At 34.4% G+C, this 25,939-nt stretch overlaps 1 protein-coding gene and 1 long non-coding RNA gene across 10 annotated transcripts in view; one reads left to right on the top strand and one right to left on the bottom strand.

Annotated features, from left to right (window-relative positions):
* Positions 1-855, top strand: part of LOC148127354 (uncharacterized) — a 49,751-nt gene extending 48,896 nt beyond the window's left edge. Inside the window, exon 3 of the long non-coding RNA XR_015742243.1 lies at positions 433-855. This is a non-coding gene — a long non-coding RNA (uncharacterized LOC148127354). The remainder of the gene's footprint in view (positions 1-432) is intronic.
* PJA2 (praja ring finger ubiquitin ligase 2) overlaps positions 1-25,939 on the bottom strand; it is a 42,028-nt gene that overhangs the window by 14,531 nt on the left and 1,558 nt on the right. For 2 of the 9 annotated variants that reach the window (XM_026719745.2, XM_026719761.2), the window contains exons 2-7: positions 20,698-20,810; positions 17,681-17,881; positions 14,768-15,818; positions 10,386-10,571; positions 3,151-3,336; positions 2,364-2,475 (exon numbers count right to left, since the gene is read on the bottom strand). In XM_026719745.2, coding sequence (XP_026575530.1) covers positions 2,364-2,475; positions 3,151-3,336; positions 10,386-10,571; positions 14,768-15,818; positions 17,681-17,881; positions 20,698-20,740 — 1,779 coding nt within the window. In that variant the 5' untranslated portion in view covers positions 20,741-20,810. Of the gene's footprint in view, positions 1-2,363; positions 2,476-3,150; positions 3,337-10,385; positions 10,572-14,767; positions 15,819-17,680; positions 17,882-20,697; positions 20,811-25,939 lie in introns of those variants that run through there. The other 7 variants (XM_087926977.1, XM_087926978.1, XM_026719770.2 and 4 more) reach the window with 4 other exon arrangements.

The following is a 25,939-nucleotide window of genomic DNA, read 5'->3' as shown; positions in this document are numbered from 1 at the left end:
TCAGTGGACCTTTTTTAGCCTAAATATGTGGACACTGAAAGTTTTCAGAATTGCTCGCTTCTATTTTTTCACTAAAACAAAACAAAAACCTATGGAAATGTTATAAAATAACTTTTTATTTGCTAAGTATTCAGTAACCAACTTTGATCTACAATTTAATTTACTCATGATCAATATTTTAAAAATAATCTTCAGAAACCATATTATCTATATACTACTATAACTCATGTTTAATTGAACAAAACATTGTATCATAAGGCAAAACTTTGCCAACAAAGGGATCTCAAAGAAATTACAAAAAAATCTGGACATCTCACAGACGGGAGTAAATATTCTATTAAATCCCCATTAAAATGCCTCCACGAAAACCAAATATGTAGAAAAAGATAAAATATGCTTTAATTTGATGTCCCATTATTTTTATATCCATAGATCCAGAACTAGCAAAAAAATCCATGGCACTGGTACTACATAACACAGCCAACTTCACTAAGATCGAAATACCTGATTCACTATCTGCTTTCTGTTTGAACACTAACACACTGCAGTAACCCAGAATACTAGAAAAAGGAAACAGACCACCTACACAACATTTTCCAACAAAATGGATATCCACACAACTTTTTCAGAAACCACCTTACCACTCAACCCACTATAGCACAACCAATACAAGCTTGCAGTGTGTGCCTCTCCATTCTTCCTCCAGACTCTGGGTCCTTGGTTTCCAAATGAGATGCAAAAGTTGCTCTCATCAGAAAAGAGGACTGTGGACCACTGAGCAACAGACCAGTTCTGTTTTTCTTTAGCCCAGGTAAGGACTCCTCTGCAACTAAAAATAAATGATTATACAACATTCTTGTGACTACGTTCATATCTTTCTTACACATTCCAATAATTCTAGGCACATAATTCCTAATCCATACGTCTACTGGAAGCAAGGGAAGAAAGATCTATTTTCCTTGTCAAAAATATCAGCCCCACCATTTGTATGCATCCCAGTCTTCCCCTCTTCCTCCTGCACTGCTCCTGCATCTCTTTCCTTGCACAAAAAGTATACTGACTTTACCAATGCTCTGAGGAAAAAAGAAGCAGTTAATTTGCCTCTTCATTTAACTCGCACCATCAACTAAAAGCCCCCAGCCCAGCTCGCAGGCTATTTTAAATGAGTTTCCAGACTACAATTTGAAGGAAGTTTTTATTTATCCTTCTTTCTACATCTCCAGCCTCTGCACCCCCATTTTTTTGCACCAAAGAAAAATAAATTCTGGCAGCAATAGGCAATTGTTTCTGAGGTTTTATTTTTGATGTGTTGCCTGGAGTGCTGTTTTGTAATAATTCCGCAATTTGTTCTTGTCTATTTTGTTGTATTTTGTTTTTTATATTTTTCATTATTCTGTCAGCTGCCAATAGTCACTTGGAGTTGCGCAATTTTAAAACCAAGTTAACAAACAAGTAAATATTACAGGCTTCCTAACCCTGTAACCATTACAAAACAGAACCCACTGCCTCTTATTTCAGATCTGATGGACCGTTTTTACTCACCTAATTGGACTTATGAAGAAGCACTTACAATTAGATCAAAAGGAATGTGAATTGTGAATATAATAGTATCTGATACTAAGTGCAGCAAATTTGATACATAATTGGTTCATTGTTCAGCTGTCTTCTTCAGGTTCATGAAGAACACACTTTCCAATATTTTGCATAAATAAGTGGTAGTGCACCTGAATAACATCCTGATTCCTTTTCAGAAGACCATCCTTAAATGAGACTCACATTAGAACTGTCTTGGAGCAAATCTATGAACACAACTTTTTGGCTCAGTTGGAAAAATATGTATTTAATTTTCCCCAAAAGGAGTATTTGGATTACTTGACTTTTCGTTTTATTATAGATTTATTCTTCCAAGTAAATGGAACTGTGTTTTTTTTTTAATAAAAAGCTTCTGGTTGCAACAGTAGCATTCAGCAAGAGAGACATTTTTTGGAGGATACAAACTATCCAGTACAGGTACACACATATTGCAAACATTTGGAGCACATTTACAAAATCACAAAGTTAAGATCTTCAATCCACATCAGATGACAAGGGCATAATTTTCCTTCAACTTTTAGAATGCTTGACTCATAGAATAGCCAGGTACATCATTATCATTATATTTTAAGGATGAAATGTAAATACTATCAATATTGCAGTTACTTTTTCTATGGTAATTGTGGTACAATTAGATAAAAAGATATATTTCATTATTATTAATTATTATATATTACATTACATACATTAAAACAATCTAAATCCACAATGAAAGTTAATGATAGACTTAACCCATGGTTTTTCTCACCTTATCTAATCTTAAAACTTACCTCCATTGCCTGTGCCAATCGTTCTTCCAAGGCCATATAAGTAAGGAACTGGGGATCCACATACGAAATTGCTTGGGCAACCCCAAGACCATCCCCAAATTCATCAAGCAGCCTACAGGGAAAATATAGCGTTATTTTTTTTATATCTAAGTAGAGTTGAAAACATGTGCAGTGATGCTGAAAAATGTTTCTAAATAAATATGACCTTACATTATTTATACATGGTGAAAAAAATAAATTTCTGCTATTTTACATTCAGATATAAAAATAAATAGAATGCAAACAGTAAGAGACTAGCTGTTTAATGAGGCTACTTCTAGAATATCAGGACATTAGTGAATTGAGTGACAAACTGAACACAGCCTTGCAGGAAAACTCATTTATCCCATGTGAGATGAGATCCAACATATGAGTTCAATTCTTGAGACTGGAATGACATAGACATAGCAAAATAATATTTTCTTATTTTGTGTCTCCCACCTCTTTCAGCGTTCTAATTTTCTAACTTTTTCAACTTACTCAGACCTCTCTCAAACCATTAAGCATTTAATCTGTGTAAAGGATGACAATCAAAGAGCAAGGGGCAACTACTATTAAGCCCAGTTTGGCTCTGATGCCCATCATTGTCATATATTTCTGACATGACATTAACAAGAAGTTCTTACATCTATCATGGAATAAGGGTTTCATTATGCAATTCTATTTTAAATAAAATATGAGCCAGGTATGTTCCCAATCACCATTTAGCTGGGTTAAAATACCAAAGGTAGCAGCAGAGTCTACCAACCTCCATTCAACATCTAGATCTTCACTCATACTGGAATCATCTTCTAGATTGTTGTTTCCATCCAACATAAAAAAGCCAGGATGTACAAAATGGCTATCTTGATCATTTTCTTCATCACTGCTACTTTCAATTTCTTCATGATACTGCAACCAAGGAATCTCTCCATCCTCTAGGGATGTCTGTTCCCTTTATATAAAAATGAAAAAAGTGATACAAAATATAGCAAATACTAAATTTACATGTAAGCAAACAGTATAGAAAGTACAGAATCCTTTATTTATGCTGAGTGCTAACAGTCAAATACCTGCAATCTATTTTCAAAAGACATCACTTTAAAAATAATAGACAGCACAGTTCAACAGTGCAGCTAAAATGTGATGCTTTATGAACTATATTTATGTGACATGTATATATATTTTATCTTAAGATACACCACAGCATACAGCACAGCAATAACCCAAAATGTTTATTATGTTTTTTTAAATAAACAGATATTGGTTTTTGCTATGCTATAAAGAGAATGCAAGGTAATAATTTTATTCTGCTGGGGACTGAAGAAAGAAATACATTTTACTTCTATGGCTGCCCTTCTTAGATACATAACTCTGGACAACTTAACAGTTCACAACAACAACAAAACAAGCCAAAAATCCCTGTAATAAAACAATGTTATAGTTAAAAACAGCCAAAATATTTATATGATCTGAAAAGAGACCAGTGTAAACAAAGACTCTGCCCCTGTGGAGAAAATTCTATGGAGAGTTCCTGAAACCATAACTTTTATACTGCTGCCATCACAAAGGTTTCCCAGTGGCAGCTAACACTGCCCTAGATTTCCAGGCAGCCTAGATCCAATGTATTTATAGCTGCTATTATCAAATCAAATTGTATTTATTTCTCTTAACATGGTTAACCTTTGTGTACTAAATAAATATCATACCAATTGTATAATTATTGGGTACTTTTGTGATTATTTCTTGCTGCCTTACATTTAATGTTTTCATTTTGTTTCTAAGCTGATATGTGATTGTAATGGAAGCCAGTTTGGTATATGAGTTAAGGCATCAGGCTAGAAAACAGGACACCATGAGTTTTAGTCCTGCCTTATGTACAAAGCCAGATCGGGCCAATCACTTTCTGTCCACCAGAGGAATAAGCAAATGGTAAATCTCTACTGAAAAATCTTGCCAACAAGCAGGGACTTGACCAGGCAGTGTCACAGAATCAGACACAACAAACAGAGGAAAATCAATGAAGAAAAGGAATGTAATAAATAAATAAATAAAAAGTAAGGTTCTACATTTAGACAAGAAAAACAAAATGCATAGGTACAGTATAGGTGATACCTCACTCAATAGTGGTAACTGTGAGAGGGATCTTGGGTGTCCTAGAGATTGAACAACCACTTGTCTGAAATAATATAGAGTTTCCTGCCTAAGCAGGGGGTTGGACTAGAATTACCTCCAAGGTCCCTTCCAACTGTTATTCTATTCTAAACGTCTTTCTTTTTATGTAGTTAAATTAGTCCAAAATAAAAAGAAACCAAGCTTTCCTTCTACAAATGCACATTACAAACTAATGTAATTGTTGGACTGTAACATCTGTGACCTAATGCCTGAATAAAAAGTCAAATCTTACTGATTCCAATGCAATTTCCCCTAAAATGGTTCATATCCTATGAACTGTCTTCCCATAAATCAATCTTCATATTTGCTCTATTTCCATTTTCATTAAGTTTTATATTTTTTAAGAGCAAAAAAAATTAAATCATTAAGAGAAATCATTGACTTTAGTGACACCATGTTACTATATGATTAAAGTCCTGTCAGTTACAGGCAACTGTACGCAGGCTAATTAAGATCACAAAGGTGACTTGTTAACTTGCAGTTAGCACTTTTTAAGGAAGTGCTACACTGCTGAGAAAAGCAGCTCAGGGAGAGATTTTGTTTAGGCAATCTCTTCACTGTGAGGGGAAGATAAAGAAAACAGGTCAGGCACAGAACAACAATGCCAATTGACTGTAATGGCAAATGTGATGGAAAGAGAGAAATGTTGCAAAGGTAATAAATGTGGGCATTGATTGCAAAGTTACATTTTCATCTTTATAACTCCAAATATTTGCTGACTGAGGAAGTTGCTAAGCAAGAACTGCCTGGAATATTGCGATATTTCAGAATGCATGTGAAGCAATTCCCTTTGTTTTACCCCCAATTAAGAATGCAGGTTTCTCCTTTTTTGTTTATTTCTCTGAAGTGTTTAATACTTTTTAAAATGCTGTGCTCTTTTGGCATTTATGATAGTAATCCAAATGGCAAAAAACCATAAAATTATACATTACCAAAGAGGAAAAGCAAGACAGTAGTATATATATTACAGAACTCCTTGTTAATTACTGACGAATAAAACAAGAGTATAATATATTGTAAAAATGTATTTTATGGAAGTCTAAATTTTTCTGTGGGGGCGATTCTCTTATGAATTATTCCTTCAGTTACATTGGCTATTTTGTAAACCAGTCTCATTTCATGTGGTGATGGGCCTAGTGATTAGTTACACGATGTATCTTCACAATCCTTACATATTACTAGAAGCATTCCTTATTAGATATCATTAATTACATATAAAGACTTAAAAATATAAAACATAAGTGATACCATAAACCAGTTTTAATGAGCACATAGCTGGTTATTCCAGAGTCAGTTGTAGTGAAATAGATTTAGTTTGCTGTGCTTCCTTATGCCTGTGTACTGCTCCTACTCCTCTTAGATGTTTTAAAAATTCCTTTTAGATTTTTGTTTTATATTTTTAACTTTTCATATGTAATAACTTATTCTGATGTTTTTATACTTTTTAACGGTATCCTACCCTCTTATACTGGTCTTTGCCTGTAATAAAAAGATTTGATTTGATTAGTGCACAAAAGGATTTGCCCTTTTATTCCATGGCTGTTTAAGCTTAATGAGAAGTCTTTGAAAAGGGACATTATCTAAGGCTTTTTGAACTCTAAACAGACAGTTCCTATTGGTTCATCTTTCCACATACTTATTAACACCCTCCAAAACCTCTGTTCAATTAATTAGGTAAGACTTTCCCTTAGCAAACTCATGTTGGGTATTCCTAAACATAGCCTGTGTCTCTAAAAGTTTGGTAATTTTATCTTTAACAGTGGTTTCCACTAACTTCCTTAGAACATATGTTAAGCTGACAGGCTTCAACTCCCTGTAAGGCTTTATTAAAAGTAAAAACCTATTAGCTAACTTTCCAGTCTACCTCAGAGCCCAAGTATAAAGACAGGTTGCATATTTTAATTAACAGGTCTACAATTTCAACTTTAAAATTCTTAATAAACCTTGGGTAGATGCCATTCAGGCCTGGTCATTTGTTAATGTTCAATTTGTCAATAAGATCTAGCACTTCTGTTATCACCAATATGTCTCAATTCTTTTGATTGTTTTCCTGAAAACAGAAACTTGGGTTTAGGAAAGAGATTGCAAAAAGCACAATTTCTGAGGCTGTCATAACTTGACTGGTGGTACTTGTTTGTAAGTTGAGGGCTACCTATGCAAGTGTTCTACACTCATGCGGTCTGTCTACCATCATAACTATTCTAGAAGTTATATATTTATTTAAATGTAATATATGTTTAGCCTGTTTTAATATATGTTGAAAATATGATTTTAAGTTTTTGTTATATTAGAGTTTTTTAAATTTTAAATTTGAACTTTAGCCCCTCTTCTCTCTTAAGGGTTCTCTGATTCTATCGCGGTTGCTAAGGGCAGAAAGATCAGCAGTTATCTCAAGTCAGAAAAGCATTTTAAAACTGCACCAAACACAGGTATATCTTCCCCCTAAAAACCTCACATTTAATTTCTTAATCCATTTGCCTCCCCTTCTTATGACCAATTTCCACCCAATTTCTGTTTCTCCTTTGCTCTCAGCAAAACTGTATACATACAGTGCAATATAATGCTGGAGTACACAACATATGAACATATATATATATATATATATATATATATATATATATATATATATATATATATATATATATGGATCTGTTGGGTTTTCTCCCGCGTAAGATTTGAAGTATCTAGGCAACGTTTCGATGAAGTCTCATTCATCATCTTCAGGCTTCTGTCTCCGGCTCTGTGCTTCTCAGAGTGACTCTGAGAAGCACAGAGCGGAGACAGAAGCCTGAAGATGATGAATGAGACTTATCATCAACGCGTCCAGATACTCAAATCTTACGCTGAGAAACCCGAACAACCAAAGATCCACATACAAATACCGGAACCTCAGAATATATATATATATATATATATATATATATATATATATATATATATATATATATATATATATATATATATATATATATATTGTGGATCTTTGGTTGTTCGGGTTTTCTCCCGCGTAAGATTCGAAGTATCTAGGCAACGTTTCGATGAAGTCTCATTCATCATCTTCAGGCTTCTGTCTCCGGCTCTGTGCTTTTCAGAGTAATGTGAGATTGCAGCTGCTTCCTCCTTTTAACTGCCAGTGGGGGTGGGACTTGATTGGGTGGGGGCTTGGCTGTGTTCTGATTGGGTGGGGGTGTGTTCTCATTGGTAGGGGGTATGGTTGTGTTCTGATTGGTTGGGGGTTAGCCGTGTTCTGATTGGTTGGAGGCGTGTTCTGTTCAGGTGGGGGCTTGGCTGTGCTCGGTTAGTCTTAGTTGCTGGGGGATTTGAGCTGGTGAGTTGTGATCTTGCTGTTTGGCTTCTAGTTCGTGGTCCTGTTGCATCTTCATAGTGGGTGTCGGTTTGCTTCATGTATGGCTCGGAGGGGTTTGAAGTGGGTAGTGATGCAGCTGTAGTGCAGCTTCTGGTCCATGGTCGTGTCTCATCTTCTGAGTGGGTGAGAGTCTGTTTTCTACATGGAAGTGTGGTGGTGGCATCTTGTGTGGCTCTCATGGGTGTGGGTCTGGTGTCCTTCTTCATGTTAGGTACTCCTCTGTTCATGAGGCGGGTTTCCAAATGGCTGGAAGGCGGGAGGTGTCATCTCGTTTGTTCATGCTGTGTGGGCGTTTTTCTATCTCTATGGCTTCTCTGATTATTCTGCTGTTGAAGTGTTCGGTTTTGGCGATAGTTCTGGTATTTTTAAAATCAATTTCATGTCCTGTGGCTTTGAGGTGTTGGACCAGGGAAGAGGTCGTTTCTTCTTTTTTGATTGAGTTCTTATGTTCTTCAATGCGTGCATTTATTCTTCTGTTAGTTTGTCCAATGTATGTGGTAGGGCAGGCAGTGCAGGGGATTTCGTATACTCCTTGGTTTTCTAATTCGATTTTGTCTTTGGGGTTTCTTAGGATGGTGGATATTTTTCTGTTTGTGCAGAATGCTGTTTTGATGTTGTGTTTTTGGAGGATCTTGCTGATTTTGTCTGTAGTGCCTTTTATATATGGGAGGAGGGCTTTGCCGTTTTCTTGTTCTCTGTCTTGGATTTTGGTTGGGGTTTCACCCCTCTCACCTGTCATCGCTAACCTCTACATGGAACACTTTGAAACACAAGCTCTAGAAAAATACGACCACAAACCCAAACTCTGGCTCAGATACGTAGATGACACCTTCATAATCTGGCCACATGGGAAAGAAAAACTGAACAACTTCCTCACACACCTCAACAGCCTACACCCCAAAATACAATTCACCATGGAAACAGAAGCCAACAACCAACTTCCCTTCCTAGATGTCTTGGTATACAAAAGATCCAATGGCTCCCTAGGACACACCATCTACCAGAAGAAAACACACACTAACCGCTATCTACATGCACTCTCACACCACCACCCAGCACAGATCAATTCCGTAGCCAAGACACTCATCTCCAGAACAAAATGCTTAGCGATGAACAACACCAAAAACCGAACTACACACTCTCACCAACGTACTTACAGCCAATGGATTCCAAAGAAAGAAGATTACCCACCTAATCCAAAAAGAAACCCCAACCAAAATCCAAGACAGAGAACAAGAAAACGGCAAAGCCCTCCTCCCATATATAAAAGGCACTACAGACAAAATCAGCAAGATCCTCCAAAAACACAACATCAAAACAGCATTCTGCACAAACAGAAAAATATCCACCATCCTAAGAAACCCCAAAGACAAAATCGAATTAGAAAACCAAGGAGTATACGAAATCCCCTGCACTGCCTGCCCTACCACATACATTGGACAAACTAACAGAAGAATAAATGCACGCATTGAAGAACATAAGAACTCAATCAAAAAGAAGAAACGACCTCTTCCTGGTCCAACACCTCAAAGCCACAGGACATGAAATTGATTTTAAAAATACCAGAACTATCGCCAAAACCGAACACTTCAACAGCAGAATAATCAGAGAAGCCATAGAGATAGAAAACGCCCACACAGCATGAACAAACGAGATGACACCTCCCGCCTTCCAGCCATTTGGAAACCCGCCCTCATGAACAGAGGAGTACCTAACATGAAGAAGGACACCAGACCCACACCCATGAGAGCCACACAAGATGCCACCACCACACTTCCATGTAGAAAACAGACTCTCACCCACTCAGAAGATGAGACACGACCATGGACCAGAAGCTGCACTACAGCTGCATCACTACCCACTTCAAACCCCTCCGAGCCATACATGAAGCAAACCGACACCCACTATGAAGATGCAACAGGACCACGAACTAGAAGCCAAACAGCAAGATCACAACTCACCAGCTCAAATCCCCAGCAACTAAGACTAACCGGAGCACAGCCAAGCCCCACCTGAACAGAACACGCCTCCAACCAATCAGAACACGGCTAACCCCCAACCAATCAGAACACAACCAAACCCCCTACCAATGAGAACACACCCCCACCCAATCAGAACACAGCCAAGCCCCCACCCAATCAAGTCCCACCCCCACTGGCAGTTAAAGGAGGAAGCAGCTGCAATCTCACATTACTCTGAAAAGCACAGAGCCGGAGACAGAAGCCTGAAGATGATGAATGAAACTTCATCGAAACGTTGCCTAGATACTTCGAATCTTACGCGGGAGAAAACCCGAACAACCAAAGATCCACATATAAATACCCGCGAGAACCTCAGAAAACAAATATATATATATATATATATATATAAATTTTCTACATTGTGTATAGACTATACAGTACGTATAGTATAGCACAGATTTTTGTTTTTGAAAAATCATTTTATTATTTAGAATGACATACCGTGATTGGAAACCAAATTCATTATGTTCCTCTTCCAGACCACTACTATCACTCTGCTCTTCAGGTTCCTGTTCCTCTTTGCCTGGAAGTGTCTCCCAGCTTTCATCACTGGACGACTGATCTTTCACAGTCACAGAAAAATAAGAAGGCAGGGATGCAGACCATTCACCATCACTGCATTCTGAGCTGCAATTTGAGAGAGTCCAGTTGCACTTAAAGATTGATAAGAGTTAATATTTGCCATGATTCAATCAAGCTGAGCATAAAATGGAAAAGATCCAAATGCATGTCTAGCTTTCCCTTTGGATATGGACATGCTCAATTTTGGATGGTTCTGTCCATACAAGTGAGGCTATAATTTCCTCCTAAAATCATATTACAAAAAAGAAATCTCTTACAAATTCTCCTAGGAGAGACCAAACAGAAAAAGCTACTGCTTCATTCATCCCGAAATCCTAATCTTGCCTCCTATTAAAGAAATAACATAAAATATTTGTAATCTGATGGGAATGTTCTGAGAAAGGAGCACCAAGAAAGTTAGGATCTATTTTATTAAAAATCCCCACTCGGGTATTACACTTTAGATTCCTCAGCAGCAGACTAGACTGGCATAATGCAAAGAAAAATACTTTCTTTCAGCTCATTTCTGATATGAAAATGTATATTTAATATAGGACTGGCAATAAACATATTTTAGGCTTCTAATAAACATGTTGAGAACATGATGAAACAATCAATTTTATGGACATTCATATATTGATCTTTTCTTCTTCTTACACATATCTAAATTTTAAACAGAAACGGCAAATAAATAAATAATAAATGAACAGGCAGACGGTATCTTGCTAGCATCAAATATGCTAAACGTAATTTGTTCCTTTGAACATCCTAATTATCAACCATATCATAAGGAGCTAGATACAGAATAGAAATTCCTGAATATTTTAAGCTTTTATTTTTATATATAAATTATGATCTTTGTACTATGTGTCATTTATCCCTTGTTCTCAACATTACATAATCCCAGTTCTGAACTATTTGCTAACAGGACACCACTGTAAAATTCCAGTACTTTCCAATTACATTTAAAATCTAAAGCCTTTTCCTAATGATATTGGACAGCAATGACTGTAAGCACTAAGGGAATGATTAATAGGAAACTTGGAGTGCTGCCAGTTTTAAGACATATGACTACTTCCATTATTTTCTATTTTTCTTGATTATTAAATAACTTACATCACAAAGTAGATTCAACATACAAAATAAAAGGGATATAAATCTAATGTAATAATAATATGGATAGAAAAATAGCATTGGTTTTTGTTTAACAAAATCTTGAAAATTTCATTTTCATTCAAATCAAGGCAATATTTTTACTATAAAATACTTTTATCATCCTAAAATTATGAAACTAAAACCTTCTCATTAAATATTAAAACTGTAGACACAATTTCAGAATATTTATGCTTGTGTTCCAAATCCACTATCCCCTTATTTTAGGTATATACAAAAAAAATCTAAATCAGTTTGAGACTTCTAGAAATTCTCAACCACCATCTTAGGCTTCCAAAATTTTCTTTGTATTATTTGAAGGTATGTTTCATCTTCAAGAGACCCCAACTGTACACAATGGGATATTCCTCACCCACAAGGAAAGCGAGGCAATAACCTGGGAGAAAGGTTGGAGTAATGTATTAATCTTAGGTTAATGTTTCTTTCTTTGGAAGCCAGGTTCAAGGTACAAAGCAAACTGAGCATTTATCAATTCTTCAACACAGTTTTAAAGAAGAAGGAACATTTCTGGCAGATTCATATTTGACAGAAATATAGTGAAAAGTAAGAAAATGCATTCAAATATTCAGGAAAAATATTGTAAGCACTGATCTAACATCAATACCTGGGAAGATACTGGAAAAGATAATTAAAAAACAGATCTGCCAACACTAGAAATAAGTGAAGTAATAACTACCAGTCAGCACGGCTTTCTTAAAAACAGATCATGCCAAATCAATCTTATTTCATTCTTCAACACAGTGACTAAATAAGTAGACCAGCGAAATATTGTGGACATAATATACTTAGATTTCAGCAAGGCATTCGACAGAGTAGACCACAGCCTACTTTTTGGTAAGCTATAAAAAAGTGGGAAAGATAGCACCACCACCAGATGGATTAGCAACTGGCTGACAAACTGTACTCAACAACTAGTCCTTAATGGGTCTAAATTTACATGGAGGGAAGTAAGCAGTGGGGTGCCACAAGGTTCTATCTTAGACTCTTTAATATCTTCATTAATGACATAGATGAGGGAATAGAAGGGGAACTTACCAAATTTGCAGATGATACTAAGCTGGCAGGAATAGCTAATATCAAAGAAGATAGGCTCAAGATCCAGATGGATCTTGACAGACTAGAACACTGGGCCATATCTAATAAAATGAAATTCAATATAGAGAAAAGTAAAGCCCTACACTTAGGCAAGAAAAACCAAAAATAGCCATATAGACTGGGTGAAACCAGGCTCAATAGCAGTAACTGTGAGAGGGATCTTGGAGTCTTAGTGGACAACCAGCTAAATATGATCCAGCAGTGTGCAGCAGCAGCCAAAAAAGCTAATGCAATCCTAAATTGCATTAACAGAGGGATACAATCAAGATCAAGTGAGGTACTAATACCACTTTATAAAGCCTTAGTAAGACCACACCTAGAGTACTGCATCCAGTTTTGGTCACCACATTATAAAAAAGATGTTGAGACTTTAGAAAAAGTACAGAGAAGAGTAACCAGGATTATTAGGGGACTGGAAGCTAAAACATATGAAGAACAGTTACAGGAACTAGGCATGGCTAGTCTAGTGAAGAGAAGGACCAGGGGAGACACGATAGCAGTTTTCCAATATTTGAGGGGCTGCCACACAGAGGAAGGGGTCAAGCTATTTTCTAAAGCATCCAAAGGCCAGACAAGGAATAATGGGTGGAAACTGAACAAGGAGAGATTTAAGCTGGAAATAAGGAGAAATTTTCTGACAGTGAGAACAATCAACCAATGGAACAGCTTGCCCTCGAAAGTTGTGGGAGCGCCATCACTTTAGACTTTCAAGAAGAAATTGGACTCCCATCTGTCAGAAATGGTGTAGGGTCTCCTGCTTGGGCAGGGGGTTGGACTAGATGACCTATAAGGTCCCTTCCAACTCTGATTATCTGTTATGTATTCCATTCACCCCCAAAAATCTTCCTAGTTCATTACAAAGTATCATAATCCTTTAATAGTGATTATGTAAGATGAACCTTCCCTGCAACTTAAGTTTCACAAGTAGTTTTGGCAGATGGAACATTTTAATTTGAACATATTAATACTACTTAATCATATGTCAACAGGTTGTACAGTTTCGTATAATCTTCAGTTTAATCAAACCTAAGAAGTGCATTAACACTGCATTTCCACAGTTCAAAACAAATAGAACACAATGGAAAGTCTTGAAGAATAAAACTAATTACATGAAGGGGTGGTAATTGTTTACCTTGTACTTGCTCTGGAGGGTTTCCCAACCCTTTGGACCAACTTTTGAAGGTCTGAGAATTAAGAGGAAAACTCTCTTTGATCGTATGAAGTCGGATATTACCTATGCATTTAATCATGTCTTACACTTTTCAGTTCTTCATTGTTGTGCATTTTTTACCTAACTACAGAGACAGTCCTGCACATAGGCAAGTTGCTATCAGATGCCAATAATATAAAATTGTTAAATGCTCTTAGGATGTTTAAATAATACCACTGAAGAAAAAATTAACTACATTTATGCTATTTCGTTGTTAATGTTCAAGTCAGAGATCATTGAGCAGAATTCTTATGTAACGGTCGTCTTCTTACTTTTCCCCTCAAAAATTACTTCAAAAGATTAATGGATTAGCTATAATCTTAAAAATTTAAGATTGTAACGAGTGGTGGTATTCCTCTGAACACATTTGAGTGCTTTTCTATTCCAGTAAGATTATTTGGGATCCAAGCCGTGTTGTTATAGAAGTCACCAAAATATTCTTCCCGGTAGAAGAAATTTATTTCCAAAAACAAAAGTACTGCAAACCACATTTTTGTTTAATTTCTCAAAACATTTATTTATTGATAGAAAAAAATTAGATGAATACATTTAGCTAAATGGATTGTAATATTTAAAGGTATAGTGCCTGATCCAGCCACTTTTAAGTACAACACAAAATTGGAGGAAATACTCAGTATCCTAATAATATCTGAAAAGAAATTAGAACACTGCAAAGTTGAGGATTAGGGAACTTTTTGGTCAATTTAAAATTTACACATATTAACCAAAAATATTCAAGTATTTGGAAAATGTAAAATTAAACTTCTTTTTAAAAAAAACTTACCTGTCATCTTCATCTTTGTTGGAACTAGATAGATTTCTACCACAATCTTCAAATTCGTCCCAGAAAGCACTATCATCTATTTTAATTTTTTCTTGAAGACTTGACTTTTGTTTCCTTGGTTCATTTTTTACTTTCTTTTCAGCCAATTCATACTCTTTGGGATCAAAAACCATATTAGATTTTTTTTCTTTAGTATGCTTTGAGATAATTTCAGCATTGCATTGCTGGTCATTCACATTATCTTTCCACATTTTACTACTTCTCTTTTCTTCCTCTTCATTCACTACAGACTGTTTTTTATCAATCTCGCTAACAGGATTCTGTTTTCTAACTTTGGGTCTTACTACCAATTCAGCTGAATTCTCTTGGTCCATCTTCATGCTTGTAGTACTCAGTGCATTACAAATTCCTACATGTGTCCTAATTGTAGACTCAGCTGTATTACTGATTTTCTGTTCTAAATCACAAGTAGAAATACGGTTACTTTTTGCTAAAGTTTCTTCATTAGATATTTTCAAAAGTGATTTATTTTGATAAACAGTATCTGATTCTATGCTAGAAAGTCTTCTAAAAGGCACTAATCTAAGATCTTCAAAACTTTTACTTATGGTATTATGACTGAAACTAGGCAGATGTGACTGCAGATCACTGAAGGAGTCCATATCTTTTTCTAACCTGGAAAGCATATTGTCCAGTTTTTCTTGAAATAGTCCTGTTTCTTCTTTAGCTAATGCGATAGCACTTTGGAAACCATCTTCCTCTCCATCACTGCTGTCTGGTTCATAAGAGTCAATATTTACAAAGGCAATTCCATTCTGGTCATGAAGATTATTGCACTCTTCAGAAGTAGACTCCTCATTGTCATTAGAATTCTCATTGTTGGCAACATTTTGGTGATCACACAAATTGTAGCATGTTGGAGGAAACATGGAAGTATCTGTGTTGATAGCTTGGCTAGAATCAGCTTCACAAACAGGTTCTTCTGATCCAACATTTGGTAATAATGATGTAGCTACCAATGGAGAACATACTTGGACATGTGGACTGGAACCTTTATGCAGAATTATAAAGAAAGATACAATGGAAGGATAAGGCCAGTTATTGGATTATATAGTAAAACAGACATGTTAAAATCAGCAATTAAAGATGTTGTATCAATCTACAGCTTTTTTTTAACAAACTAGCAAAGTGCTATAGACTCGAGTATAAATCATCAGAACATAATGAATATATACAACAAGTCATTAAGAAAAGTGGCTAGGTATCACAACAACTAAGATACTTCTCATTTTCGGAAGAAAATATATTTACAACAATTTGCAATTCTACCTCATTTTTCAATACTACACCAATAGTTACTAATGTACTGTTTATTGACATGATTCCAATGGAAAAATAATTTTAAAAGTTTTAAGTTTGTTATGAATAATCAAACACATTGGTGGATACAGCTCCATTGTTCCAATTAGACACATCTTGCCAGCAAAAATTACTGAGTAAATCAGGGATCTTCCCTCATTTTGTTCAGGGATACATAAAAACAAGAATGTTCAGCTTGTTAATTAGCTCAACAAACTATATTAGAATTGTAGAACAGATAATGAAGGATCAGATGCAGCACTAAAAAAATTAGAGTCACTTCAAGGTGAGATGGGCAGCAAACTAATCAATAAATGAGGATAAAGGTTCTTTTTTTAAACAAAAAGAGGTATAAAGAGCAGATACTAGCAATAAAACAGTGTTCACTACCATGCTTGACTATTCATAATAAATCAGCATTTTGACTTGTCTCTACAGCTATGTATTTAAACAATGAAATTATATAATTGTAGCATGCTATATAATACTTCAAAATCATTATATAGTATTAATTTGCTATCTTCATTAAGAATAAACTTGTTCTGAAAATCTTATGCAATTGCCCACTAGTAAACATAAATTATTTTCTTATAGATTAGGAATAGGGTATTTTATCATTAATATTAAACAGAATCACTCCAAATATATAGTATTTCATTTAACATGGCACAAGTAGTGTCACTACATTGTGAACAGATGTTTCATTGATAAGATTTTATTTGATTCTAGATTTGCTTCCTCTTTCCCTTCATCAAACTTCCTCTTTAATGTTTCTCATTTAGGAAAAAAACATTATGATGGAGTTTGAGGTATTTAGTTACTGATGTTTGCTTCTGATTACTATTCTAATAGTACACATAATACCTTTATTGTAATTTACATTCTATGTGTTTTGAGTCAGCTTTGGTAAAAGTAATATTATGTAAATGAGTTAAATAACTACAAAGGCATTGAACCTAATATTGCTTCTATGAGTGCAATAATACAATTGAGGGATATTACTTTGTACAATTTGATTGAAGAAAACTTCTAATAGCTCTTAGAATATTTAAAATGCAAGCAGATTTGGCAAAACCAATCACAGAGATTTGACAGTATTCAACATAGAAAGAACCAATCATATAACGATAAAATTTCGAAAGGCAAACTGCCATGAAATATACCAATTAAAACAACCCTGAAAATAATAATGAATTAGAAATTACAGGTATGGTAGAAAATAATGGACACCCCAAAATATTGATATTCAAAGATACGATATTTGAATGTATAACAAAAGAAATGAGCACTGATGACCTACTTTTATCATCTATTTTATATATGTCAGGCTGACTTAAAAATAAATAATGCAAACCGGGGAGTAGATTTGGATTACAATGTAATAACTACATATTATTTAAATAAGGTTCAAATGTATTTATAGATTAAAAAGATCAATACAATATATCTAAATTATGTTAAGTTCACAACATCCTAGCTTTTTGTGCAATGGTTGCCCAAAGTCGAGTTTTCTCTGAATCAAACAATAGTAATTTGTAATTATGTGACACACACACAATAAATTTTCTTTTAGAACACTGTCTAGTTCTAATCCTTCACATTCTTCTGTGTGTTGGTTTGAGTATCTTTCTTGATTCATCAGAGATGGTCTAAAACTGACATAGGCATGTCTTCTTCCATATCTTCTCCCTGTAATAGTTTGATAGCCTCCTGCTGGTTTTGGCCATGTGGGTTTTCCAGCTTCCTGACCCATCACTGCAAGAGAGGGGGAGAGGGGAAAGGTGGAAAATATAATTCTAAATATAATGGAACATAGTTTTAATTAATTTAATTTTAGTTTTAATACTAAACATGTTTGTGGTATAAATATAAATCCTAACAAAAGAGTATCAATTAAAGTAAATAATCAATTACCACAATATTTTTTCAATTATTCTAGAGACAGTATTATAAGATTCATGTATATTGTAATATTGATGAATGCCCTTGGCACAACATAAAGGATTTCTAATTTTTAATATTTTAACATATATTATAAAGTATGCTTTTTTAATTTAGGGGAGCCAGAAAGCAGAATAGAAACTGCCAAACAAACCACTGATCACCTTTCAAATTCTAATCTTAGTACTAAGCAATCTTCCATTAGAGAAAGAATGACTCTACTAGAGGCTATTGCAATGTTTTCTAGCTTTAACCATATTAAACTTTATAAAAGAAAAGGGAGAAATGGAGAAGTAAAGAAAGTATGTGCATGTGTATGCGTCTCTTTATAAATCTGGGGGCTATGGGAAATAAAATGAAGAGACTTGAAAATTGGGGACAAAGCAAGTGAGCAAATATACTGTACAAGAGTTCCAAACGGAACTAGATAAGTGAAATATTTTATATAAGCGAAACTGGAAACAAACCCATACCAGGCAGTAAGCATAAATTTAGTTTATTTATGTAGTTTATATCTGTCTCAATTAGCAAATGGTTTAAAATTGGTTTGCATTATGATAGGAAGATTTTCAATATTGTTATAAAAATGAGTTTGGGTAATGTCCATTTTGAAGATTTACCATTTTGTGATACTATACAGTGACTTATATATTTTCATACTGTACATTAGATAAAATCTTATTGTACAAATACTCTTAGACAAAATATGTAATGAAATATTTTGTTCATATTCCTCAAAATGTTCATTTATCTTTTGGGTGGAAACACCTCTTAATTTCTCAGAATGTTCCATATCTATATTTGGAATAATGGAAAAGTACCTGAGAAAATAAATAAATAAACTTTGAAACTGTTTTGTACTGTGAAGGTCAGCAACTGTCTTTCTTTATATTTGAACTTTATTTGTAAATTTATAGACCACTTTATAGTATTTCCACTGTTTTTTTAGAAATAATCTTGTAAGATATGTTAGGTTGGGAGATGTTTTTGAAGACATCATTGAAACTTTATAACTATGCATACTACGCATACTGTAGGCATTCTGATGGTAAATATTTGTAATAGCATGTATAAAACCATCCACAAAATCCATCAAGCCCACTAAAAAAATAGGGTTGAAAAGATGAAATATGAGTATGTTTTCTTCAAAAATTAAATTTATACGTAGATTTCACTTCAAAATATTAGATTATCATTATATAATTTAAAACTCAAAACTGTATTCCAGTTTTTAGCAGATGCATAAAAACTCTGAGATACAGAGGATGAGGCTAGTTGCCTTTAATCAAAATAAAGCTTCGGACTTTCTTAATTGATCTATTCTTTTAACTGATCTATCTGATACCAGAACTGGAAGAAAAAAAAAAGCCATATGTGTAGTGAAACACAGGAGCAGCAACATAAATAAATATATTTATTCATTTCACGATTTAGTTCCTTCTGCAAATTATCATTCTTCCAAATTCACATTATTTATGTGAAGTTCTACCTACTCCAAATTGGACTGGATTGGATGGTCTATCACATCTGAATGAAAAAATAATTCACAATTTTTCTAACCCTTTCACCTTTATGGTTGAATTTAAAATGAATTATGTGATATGCACCTTGGGCAGGACGTTGAAGAGAATTTGAATCTTCTCTGCAGGAATTGAAACTACATTCATTTCAAAGGAAAATAACAGAGACGCAACTAGCAAATATATCCAGCTACATATTAAGATGAAGTCTAAATATAATCTTGCTAGTTTAATGAAAAAAATTAATAAGCATATTCTCTTTGATATTGACTATACCATTTTAATCTATTATATTTAATCTGCATCACTAGCTAATGCTAGTAATATGATTTCTTCTTCATTTCTTCATTCAATATATTATATATTGGATTTATATTCAATCAAATAAAAATTTGTACATATGTCTGTTTACTTAGCATAGACCTATAATGCCATTATATATATTTCTATCAAAAATAAATCTTACTGATTTCAAATTAAGTGCTATGAACCCTTGTCAACATAACATAAACTCTTGCCAACATTTGCTTAACGTGCTTTGATTTCTGTCCACACAACCCACTTTACATTATAATTCGAGCAGTAGAATATGGTATTACAACTGAAACAAAAATGCACTTATAAGACAACTAGTAAGAACATCTAGATCCCACTTGTCCAATAAGTTAACAATTTATGATGTATAAACTGATTTTATAGGTTTAGATAAATTGAACAGTTCAAATGCCCAATGCTTATCAAGGCACATATTTCATGCTCATACTTAAATTTGCAGTCATTATCTTTTCTACATCTTGATTCACATCACAATGCCAAATCTGGGGTTCTATGATTACTCCCAATCCATTTCATCTCTGAATAATTGTCCATACACTGCAGCTAAACTGGTTTTCTGAACTTTGATTTAACATTAACCAAAGATAGCCAAGGAATAGAGGAAGGAAGAGTCCACTCCAGATAAAAGATTCCTCTCAAGAGAAAATCTATATAAGCTTATGATGTGTTTTCAATAGTTTTCGTTGCAACATCTGAACTGGCCTTTATATGTAGAAAGTTGTTCCTGAGTTCATGTATATTTTCATCAAAGTCTGATTATTTCAGAATACCTACAATTCAGCTGGGTCCTGTAAGAAAGTACTTCAGTCTGAGCCATATTTTCCCAGTATCTCTCTTTCTGCCATCTGTTTGTCCATCTGATCTATCATTTTATTTGTCCATGAAACCTGTATGATGCCAATCACATGGTTTTAATTAGCACCTTTTTAAAAAATTTAAAAGTACCTTTTATTTAAAAAAAAGTACCTAAAAGAAATGGTACATTGCAATTAAATTGTCCTTTGCTTTTTATAAGCATTATTCTGTTTTCTACAGAAATCTAAATATATTGACCGTATGGGGAGCCAGAATGGTAAGTATTTCACCAGAACATTTCCAATGATGATAGAACCATCCATATGAAATTCAATTGTTTGGTTTTAAAAATGTATGGACTTATTATCCATACATTAATAACATCCATTCCTAAAGAATGCAATAACTTGGGTTCTAAACTGAATATTTAATAAAGTAGACTGTTTGACAAGGTAAATGATAAATTGAATTATATTATTTATATGGACAATCATATAAAATTACTTAATAAATAATAGTAAATCATTTATTGTGATGACAGTGGAATAATAATATACAATGGATCAATATAATTGTATATATAATTGTATATATAATAATATACAATGGATCAATATAAATGATCAAATGAATACTGTACAAGAATATTAAATATTAATATTAATATTAACCTTCAAGCTATCTAAGTATTCATATTAAGTATAATTTGTATTTTTAAAATTAGTACAATAAGATTAATTACACTTTAGTTAAACACCTTAAGTCATCTGTTTTAGGTTACATAAAATTTGCCATTAGATATTACTTCAAACTATCTAGTTATTCATGTTAAGTATAATTTGTATTTTTAAAATTAATAAAATAAGATTAATCACATTTTAATCAAGCAAAAAATGTTGACTGTTATTTCTTGTTACTTCTTATACTGAGAATTGTAAGATGACCAAAACACTATATAATTTAATATCTGAAATCTACCCTTTCCAGACCATACAGTGGAACAATCGTATATTCCTAGTCACACAGACATGGAGTTTCATACAGAGGCACTCAAATATGCTGGTTTTGGAGATTAGGCTCAGGATTATTTAAAACAGTTGGGCAATAAATACATCAGTAAAATACATGCTACAGCTAACATGGTGTCTTGGATCAGCATAAATACAGAAGGCATTTATATCTTTTAAAGCAAAGGCCTATCTTGGTGCCATAACACATATAATTAAAGAGAGCTTTGGTTTAGGAAATGTATAGATACTATATAAAAATGTTCTGGTAAGTCCAGATTTTCTGTGGGGTCTCCCTCTCCTGCAAAGCAAATGGCAAGAATTCTTTTTCTGTATGTCTCCATATCCTTGCCTTCATCTTATCTCCTGCCCATGAGTAAAACAGGCTTATAGGTTAAACCTTTCTTAAATGTATTTTGTTTTCCCTCTTAAGTTGGTAACATCTGGAGACATCGAGATGTGTAAAGTCTATAATGTTTTGTTACTCCTCACCTTAGAGGTTGCAGTGATTGAAACAGAACCAAGAAAGGCAAGCTAGAGACGGGAATAGTAGGGAATGAGAATAGCAAAATTCATACCAATATACCCTTCTGCTGACTCAAAATTAGGGGAAGGGAAGGAATAGTACTATAATTCTAGTACTATAATTCAGTGATGCGATCTATACTTGAAAAATAAGGAATTGCTCTTTTTTGCCAAAAATATGATAGATCTTTTGCATAGTTTCTTAGAGTTTATTTTCCTAGGGTTTACTAGTTTCTAGCATTTGAGCTATTAAAAGCACACCTTAGAATTTTTTTTTCTAGTAAATGAACAACAGTCAGCAGTCTCTATTTGGTCCCAGCTGATTAGTTAGTGCATTACTGGAGGATGAAAAAGTTATTCCAGTTTACACTAATTTTCCTCTGCAATCCACTTTCATGTGACTTTTATAACCTAGTGATACAATGGTAGCTGGTAAGTTTTCCATCACCCAAAAATGCCCAGTTATTTAACAATAACAAAAACAAAACACTTTTATTTACTGGAATTATGTGAAGTGTATAGTTTTGGATTAACAGGATGAATATTTATTTTTTTAAAAATTGAGAATACTCTGGCTCTGATCTCTCTGGGCAGAATGCAGAAGCAAATTAATTGTAAATATGCATTTTGCATTAGTTGAAAAATGTTGGATTTTCATTTTTAAAAAGGTAGCTGGGAAAGCTTGAAACTTCATTCTCAAACTACATGTAGTTCTCACAATGAATGCATCAGAATAGAGGATTTTGTTCTGATTCAGCATTTTCTAACCTGCTGATTTACAGATATACTATGAATACAACCATAGGTCTGATAACTCGAGTTACAATATACCTGCAGGGTATTTCCAGATTACTGTTTAATCTAATTATTATATCCTAGACATCTTGTATCTGCATAGACCAGAGGTACCAAACTATTTCTTCGAGGGCCAGATCAGGATTGTAGTTCTCTACGGGATGGGGAGCAGGGGGAGAAATGGGATGGATGCCTCCTACAGCACCCTGCCAGCCAAAATGGGGCACGGAGGGGGCCACATGTGGCCTTCCATGCCCGGTTTTCAGCCTGGACGGCCTTCTGCAGCACTTTGCCAACCAAAATTGGACACTGGAAGGGGGGCACGGGCAGCCTACTTGAGCCTCATTTTTTGCCTCCATGGTCTCCTGAAGCACTCTCCCAAACAAAAATGAGCCACATGGAGCCCCCCCGGCCCATTTTGGCTAGCAGAGATACTGCGAGTCAAATCCGGCCCGTGGGCTGGTCCTTTGATATTCTAGGCTGGCCTTGAGTTTTATAACCCTGGCATAGACTGTTCACCTTAATAGGACATTGATCAATAGTATAGCATACTATTAACTTATAATATTCTATTTTGATAATACCCAGTACTTAAATTCTTAGTACTTACATACTTTTCTAATCCTCAGGATCTTAAATACTGACCTAATCACACTGAAAGTCTGGAAATAATAGATCATCTGGGAATTAATAGACATCTGGTGAATCTGGTTGTTCCAAGTGATTAGATTTGGCATACATATAGTTTCTGTTATAGACAACATGGATTAGAATCAACCCATTCTCATATTTATATCATCTCAAAAGTATTTTGAATTACCTCCACTGATCAGAATATGCAGTTTTCGAGGGAAGATCCTTCCTCTCCCATTGTATGGAAACTAAGTGACTTCAACTCTATCTTACCAGGTTCATTCATTTTGTCCAATTATGATAAAGGTGGTCTTTCACCCTGCTTTAAAGTGCAGGCAGTCCTTGCTTAATGACCACTTGTTCAGCAATTGTTTGACACTGTAACAGTATTGAATAAGTGGTAGCTCTGTCTGCTCCTCAAAAGTTCTATCTGTTGCAGCATCCCTGCAATTACACGGCTACGACTTTTACTGGTTTCCTACAAAGTCAATTGTGAAGTTGGCAGGAAATCACAAACGGTGACTTTGTGACATCCTCTCTTAATGACAGCATGGGATTTGCTTAAAAAGGTACATTTTTAATAAATCCTTTCAATAAACAAATAAAATTTATAACCACCATTTATTTTTCATTTTATAGCCAATTTTCTGTCGTTAGCACTTTGCCTTTGAATCGAGTATTCCAAAACTTAATTAACAAGTTCTACAGCTTGAAAGAGTTGAAAAATTATACTTTCAAGCACATATAAATGGCTAACTCTTTTTTTCTACATTTTTCCCTATAAATCTTTTAGAACTTTACTTTGAAAGCAAGTTTTCTTTCTGAGACATTTCTTTAAAGAAAATCTCTTAATAACTTTGTAAATCTGTTAATACTCTCTTTTAAGATAATATTTTCTTATATCAGTTCTTATATCAGTATAAAAAAATCTTCTATCTTATTTTACACAGCTTAAAATTACTGGAACATTTACAGTGAATTACAGCATATAATATTTCACTGTTGCCAGCTGAAAAGTGAAATGCTCTTATAACTCCAGCATCAGCCATTTTGAGATAACTATTTTTATTACACTGCTCTCCTTCCAGGCAATTTCATTTTAATTTTTGTAAAAAATATTGTACACAACACACAAATGCATGTTAAGTTTAAATCACCACAAAAGGTACATAAGTGCCTAACATCTTATCCTGATACTTTCATTATTTATTATGCATTAATTCATTTTGTAATATTTCACTGATTCAGGTTACATGCTATTAGGTCCAATACAGACCTATTGCCTCCTCCATCCTCTCACATTAAAATTTCTTGTGGGGTCTTCTTTCTCTAACCACTCAGCTTTAGAGCCTCAGCATAATCATTTACATATCTCTGTTTCAATATGGATTTCATGCAATATATGAAGTTATTCCTGATACAACAATTATGTAGTTATTTATTTCTTTTGCATATTTTCTGTATATTATAAATATCAAGCCAGTCATGGCTTGGATCAGTATGTATTTCAGATATAGCTAAATCTCCAAAAACTGCTTTCCAATAATTACCAAGAAAAAATGGATATATTATTTATTAAAGCTGTGTAAGCACAAAACAGCATTATGTACTTTTACCACCAGGTGAGCATATTAGAATTGGGAGAACCTTACCTTCATTTTAACTGTGGCAAAAGAATAGGTTTAACACTCTAAGCATAGATCTTAGAGTGTTAATTGAACTTAATAAAACCTGCTCCATATCAACTGACCATCATATAGCAGTTTTTACTACTAAAACATTTAATGCAAGTGCACTATAAAGGTAAATGTAAAGGTTTCCTCTATCTAGTTGTGTCCAATTCCAGGGGGGAAGTGCTTGCTATAAGGGGCTGTGTTCATCTCCATTTTTTAGCTGAGGGACCCAAGCATTGTCCAAAGACATTTCTGTGATCATGTGTCCAGCATGACTATACATGGAGGTGCAATGAACGCTGTTACCTTCCCACCTAAGTGATGGTACCTCTTTATTCGCATTTGCATGCTTTCAAACTACTAAGTGAGCTGGAGCTGGGGTGACCCCCGTTACGCAGTGCTCAGGTCTCAAACCTGGACTGTCAGGTTTTCAGCTGACAAGCTCAGTGTCTGTAACCGTTGAGCCCTCCCTCCCCAAGTTTATTAAATGCAGGATACACTCTGCCACATTATAAATGAACATTTGAAAATGCATCTTCAATTTAGACATTTTAAAAATTAAGAAGAACAATACCTGATTAAGCACAG

The sequence above is a fragment of the Pseudonaja textilis genome, chromosome 2 (assembly GCF_049901715.1).
Source record: "Pseudonaja textilis isolate UNSWEBS1 chromosome 2, rPseTex1.2, whole genome shotgun sequence".
Lineage (NCBI taxonomy): Eukaryota > Metazoa > Chordata > Lepidosauria > Squamata > Elapidae > Pseudonaja > Pseudonaja textilis.
Note: the sequence above shows the minus strand (reverse complement) of the source record. Positions and strands in the feature narration are given on the sequence as shown.